This window comes from Rhea pennata, chromosome 2 (genome assembly GCF_028389875.1).
Source record: "Rhea pennata isolate bPtePen1 chromosome 2, bPtePen1.pri, whole genome shotgun sequence".
Lineage (NCBI taxonomy): Eukaryota > Metazoa > Chordata > Aves > Rheiformes > Rheidae > Rhea > Rhea pennata.
Window position 1 is genome coordinate 140797720 of NC_084664.1, and position 6000 is coordinate 140803719.

Sequence of the window (6000 nt, forward strand, 5' to 3'; positions counted from 1 at the left end):
CTAGCCGCTCCAGTGCTGTGTTCTGCTGAAAACATAAAACCCAAACACACGCATGGCTGGGGTGGCATGAAGCAAAGTCCAGCAATTATCAAGAGCAGCTATTAGTCATCTCTTTGTGAGAACAGTATTCTGATGCAGTAGGCAGAAGAACCTACTAGCCACCAAAGTTTCATCCACACCTGCACCAGCCTGGCTAGTGGATTACCCAATCACAAAAACCACAGGAAACTATTAATTTCTTTGAAACCAGAAGAAATAGAAAGGTATTTTAACATCTGCAAAATGGGAACTGACAAGTACAACTCAGATACTAGCAACAAACTCTGCTACTATTAAAATCAGCAAGAGCTGACTCTGCTGTCAGCAGGACTGGACCGAACTTTTTAAAAGACCCATCAGACCTTTCACCTACAGAGCCTTTCTTTCCAGTAGTTTTATGCCACTCTTTCCCTCCCTTAAAAGGAACCCAGAAAACCATCGTTGTACCTTAAAAGCACATTTCTTCCATCCATCCAAGCCTGGGTGAGCCCACAACATTCTTCCAGGCCTGATGGGGATTACTGCATCCCACTTCAATCTGACATCACACCACACACTGCAGCAACTCAACCAGCAAGCCCTGGCTGCAATCCACCACTTTTGAAGAGGGCAACGCTTACCACCATGTGCACTTTGGCATAGACATGACCAGCCCATCAGAAGATTGCCCTTCAATAGCCCAATGCCAGCCCCCGATGGCTGCAAGCGTGAAGAACGTGCACAAGGCAATCTGCGGCTGCCCAGCCCACTTCAGGACACACCAATGTGTGCCCTACACACAAAAACCGACCCCAGGTTCAGTGGTGGGTTTCAGTTCCAGGACATCTTTAACATGGTTCTGATATCGAATCGGTCCACTTGTCCCACTGGACAGCAGGGTTTGTTACTAACATCAAGCAAACACAGTGACAGCAAACACTGCTTTAGGAAACAATCTCCTTATTTCCTCTCCTCCCCAAAAAGCAACCTCTTGGACCCCTATATCTTCAGAAAGGAGAGATTTTTGTCTTGCCTAAATAAAAATAAATAGCAAAACCAAACAAACAGGGGGAAATTCAGAGATGATACCATTTGACAGTGCTCTGAGGAACTAGCAGGTTTTTTTAAGCATCTATATAAAATTCCTTTTATTACAAGGACAGCATTCTGCAGAGGCTACACATTTGGCATATATCTTCTCCCCAAGCCAGGTCTACAAAATCCTATTTTGAGAGACCATGCAGCTGTAGTCAGGCCCAGTGAAATAAAAGAAAGAGAAAGGAAAAAAAAAACAGAAAAAAAACATGAAAATTAACCTCCTTCTACTTTTCCAGTCTTTCCACAACTTTCTCCAGCCGTGAGGGCGCTGCGTCAGAGCCAGGCAGCCTGGCTCTCTGCCTCGCTCTCTCCCCCTTACTCCATAAACCATGCTGCAACAGTGCACCCCGACAACTTGCCTTATGGCTCATGCTGCGTGAGCAGGTTTGTCCTAAGGCAAAAAAAATATAAAACTTAATACTTAACTAATTACTGTGGCAATTTAAGAGTTTCTACACCATCAGAGAACTTCATAATAACATTTCCATAAAATTAAAATATATCGTACCTTATTAGCAAATGGGTGGTTCTACAGTGTAGCTATACTTAGCAGAATCTGGAGACAGTGTTTTACATAACCCATTTTAATTAGTCCTTCAGAAAAGTATTTTGCAATTGTATCCTTAGAAATCATTAATGATGAGCCAGATTTCATGAAGTCTGTGACTGGGCTAATTTATACAAAAACTAGACAACTTCAAACATTAACTGAAGCTAGTGACATTATTTAGTTCAGTGGAGCAGCTCATTTTAATTGGATTAAATTGCCACGGTATTTTAATGTCATATCAAAACCTCAATTTATTATTTCTTCATATTTGCCAAAATGCTGCAACCGTGTCATTTGCACGCCCCCTTCTCTCACGACAATCTCCAAGCACCTCGGAGTCACCGATGGGAAGGACTAAGCCACTACGGCAAGGCTTCGCTGTCCTCATGCCGGGGGTGGGGGTGCTCCGCCGAGAGACTGGCTTTTCGAGAGGGCCAAATCCGAGCAACCGAGTTAATTGCATTAAGCGGAGGTCCCCGCTTAGCAAATACACTCGTGGCTTTGAAAAGGGTAAACAGCAGCGTTATCCCCAGCGCCGCGCAGCAAAACCGTACGGGAAGGGTTAGGCGCGCAAGGGCCGCCCTCGCGGCTCCCCGTGCCGCTGCGCACAGAGGAGCCCTTGTTCCGCGGCCGCCCGCGGGGAGCCGCGCAGCCCGCGCCGGGAAACGCGCCTGCAGCCGGGCTGCCGCGCCCGCCCCGGCCCCGGCCCTGGCCCCGGCCCGAGCGCGGCCGCCCCCGCGGGCCCCGCGGAGCGGAGCCCGCACGCGGACCGGCGGCGCGGGGGGCGGTTATTTTGCAAGGAAACGTTTACTTCTCGCTGCCCAGGAGCCGGCGGACGGCTTTCCCCGGCTGGCAGCTCAAAGGAGTGCAGCCAGCCGAGTCCCACCGCCGGGCGGGAAGGGTGCCGGCCCCCGGCGGGGCACAGCCCCCAACGCGCACCACGACGCGCCGCCGCGGACCGGGGCGCCCCGAAGCCCCCGGCGCGGCCGCCGAGCAGCCTCCCCGGGCCGGGCTCGGTCCCCTCCGCAGCCCCGTCGCTCCGGGCTGCCGCGGCCCCGCAGGGCCTGGGGAAGGGGCGCCGGGGGGAGCCCGCGTCCCCCGGCCGCCGTCCCCCGCCGGGGCGGGCATCGCGGCAAACTTCGGGATGAAGCTCGCCGGAGGGACGGTGTTCCCCCCGGCTTCACCTTGTCGGGAGAGCGGGGGCTTTGCTCTGTTTCTTCTTGTTTTTCCCTCTGCTCCGTCCCCGAGGAGTGCTCCGCTGCCAACAGATGCCTCCGCGAGCGAGCGCGCTCCTCCCGGGGGGGCAAACGCGCGCCGGGCCGGGGCTGCGCGCTCCCCGGCGCGGCAGACGGGCGCAGCCGGCCCGGCGCGGCGCGGCGCGGCGCGTCCCGCCGGCGGAGCCCCGCGGGGCACTCACCGGCTGCCCGGAGGCGCAGGCCACGAAGCTGAAGGTGAGCGCTAGCCACACGCCCCGCATTATTCCCGCGGTGCCGGCCGGGCGGCGGCCGCCGGGGCCGAGCACAAAGGAGAGAGCGGCGCTGCGCCGCTCGGCAGCGCCCAGGTGCGCGCCGCTCCGCGCCCGCGCCGCGCCGCGCCGCTCCGCTCCCCCGCCGGCCGAGGCTTGCGCGGCGCTGCGGGCGCCCGGGCTGCTCCTGCTCCTGCTCCTGCCGCCGCCGCCGCTGCCGCCGCCGCTGCGCGCTGCCGGCTCCGCCGCCGCCGTCCCTCCGCCCCGAGTGCGGGGCGGCAGCGGCGCGGCTCGCAGTTAAACCCAGCAGAAATTCCTGCAGGATTACAACACAGATTGGCAGCTCCCCCAGCCAGTGGAAGGAGGCGGCTTGCCGCCGCCGCTCGCTCGCTCGCTCCCCTCGCAAATTCAAGCAACTTTCCCCCCGCCCCGGGCTGCCCTGGCTAATCCCCCCACGCCAGTGGAAAACATGAGCAGCGCCGCGGGCCGGCCGAGCGCGGGCTGGCCCCGCGGAGGAGCAGGAACCTGGAAAGCCTCCCTCGCTTTAAGCAAAATCTGGCCTCTGCCGGGTGTTTTTACCGTTCTGCCGCCGGTTTTCGCGTCTTTGCTGCTTCCCACCCTCCGGAGCTAGCCTGGAAGGCAGTATCAAGTGTCGGGAAAAAAAAGGAAAAAAAAAAAAAAAAAAGAAAAGAAAGCAGGAGAGGGGAGGTTAAAAACGATATGGGATGGGGAGGCAATCTGGGACCCCGATTGGCTTTCTGCCCCCCTGTTCCTTTTTTTTTTTTTTTTTTTTTTTTTTTTTTTTTTTTTTGGGGGGGGGGGGGACTTTTCTCTGTCACCATGAGGACCAGGAACTTTTACAAATGAGATGAGCAAAGGAGAGCTGAGATTTGCACCTCGTTCCAGGGATCCAGCAGCTATGTCTTCAAGATAAATATTGCAAGAATTTACAGCACCAAGAATGTTTGCTCCAGAAACCAAAACAAGAGGTCTTGCTATGACTAGTCCATGGTATTTCTCAACTGGGGAAAATGGTGGTATTGCAGTCCTCAGGAGTCTCAGCGTGATACGCTCAGCTATGCCAGCTTGTTTCCACCACTAAGTGTGTCCATATATTACATCAGTCACTGGACATGTGAAAGGAGCAATAACTGGGAAAGCAAAGTGTATCAGTCACACTCACAAATTACCACTTGCCATTTAATTCAGAAAATTACAGGCTGCATTTTGTAGCCTGAGTCAAATGGTCACAGTGACCATAATGGTCTCTTTTGTTTTAACAAAGCCCATCCATCTTAGAGGACCACCCCCAGAGGAAGCAAAAAAAAGCCCTGAGAGATTCCTCGTGCAGATGTTTGCACATCCCTAGCCATGCTTGCCCTGTGCTTTGCAGAGTGCTTCAGTCTACAGATAATCTTGGGATCCCATCCACCTTCAGCTGCCATTCTAATTGCCTTCTTATGAAAAAAAGCATGCTATGAAAAAAAACCCCAGTAATTAAAAAATAATAATTCAGCGTACGCCATATCTCACCCTCTCATCACCTTCCCAGTCTAACCCAGTCAATGTGCATCCCTGGAGATCCCTGCACAGTCCCAACACAGGCACAGCAGCTCTGCGCAGTGACATGGCAGGGCCCCTTGCCCCAAAGGCTGGTGGTGACGACTGAGGCATTCTCACTGTGTGCAACCCGATCCCAGGAACATGATACTTCTCAGCAGTTACCGTGTTTCCATTTCCATATCCACCTTCCGGACATGCCTTGTCAATGATTTTTAGCCTGTGTTCTCTACTGAAATCTTACCAAATTTTAAATGATCTGCTCCTCCTGAGTGTTGCATGATGATCAGGAAGTTCTGCCTAGAAATGGACTTCTATATATTTGTTCTCCTTAAAGTATACTTAGGAGTTTAGCTGACATTTAGGACTCAGTTTTGCATATCTTTTACCTTGACGGGTGACTGGATTGCAATCTGACTGAGCAATAATTTCGGCACTGTTTGAATATGGGTGGCTAAAATGCAGTGAAGAAAGGGGAGGAAAGCTCCAGTTGGGCCATATCTATGGACATCTCATTGGCACGAAGTCTTACAGGCATTTGTAGGTTTAGGGAGTTTAAGAGTGCTGCAACTTGCGCAAAGCCAAAGCAGAAACCAGAAATAGCGTTCGTTATGCTGGCAGGATTCTTAATAGCAGGAAACCAGAATACAACATCAGGAACAAATAATATAGAAGAGCAAACGGAAAGACAGAAAAGCTGAGTACCAGAAGTATCTAAGGGGTTGTCAGAGACCATGGGGTAGGTAATTTACTCCAGAAGGATTTTTTTTTTTTAGTATTCAGACCTTGCAGACACGTGCCTTAAATAAATAAACTCACTCCTTCATTCCTGTAAAAAATCCATGATTATCAGGGGTTTATGCACTCAGTGGAATCTGTCACAGGCCAAAACATAACCTACCACCAGCTAACCCAAGGCATTTCTCAGGTAAAGACAACCTCTACTAATGGGCTTCTTGCAAACTCCTTGTGCTCATACAGACAGCGCCCATTAAAGACTCGGGGCTAAGTCCAGCCAAAGCTGCAAACGCCTACATGCATCCTTATATCTCCTTAGATGCAATCCCTCCTACGCCAAGCATGAATCTGCACACACTGGCACTAGAAGAATCAGGACTGAAGACCAGAAGCCAGATAGATGATCTGGAAAGGTAAAAATGAGTATGAGAGGTGAAGACAAAATAAATAGCGCTCATAGGTCATGGGAATAACAAAAGATTGTGCCAGGACCTATCTGCTGCCTCCCTGTGCTCCTGACACCCTCTGGCTGGGAGCACTATGCTGCGGTAGGAGCCTTCCCATATGTGGC

General features: G+C 52.5%; 1 protein-coding gene across 1 annotated transcript in view; it reads right to left on the reverse strand.

Moving 5' to 3' along the window:
* The window catches only part of SDC2 (syndecan 2), a 64558-nt gene extending 61156 nt beyond the window's left edge, over positions 1-3402 (reverse strand). Inside the window, exon 1 of the mRNA XM_062570491.1 lies at positions 3084-3402. Coding sequence (XP_062426475.1) covers positions 3084-3143 — 60 coding nt within the window. The 5' untranslated portion in view covers positions 3144-3402. The remainder of the gene's footprint in view (positions 1-3083) is intronic.
* Positions 3403-6000: the final 2598 nt, after the last annotated feature.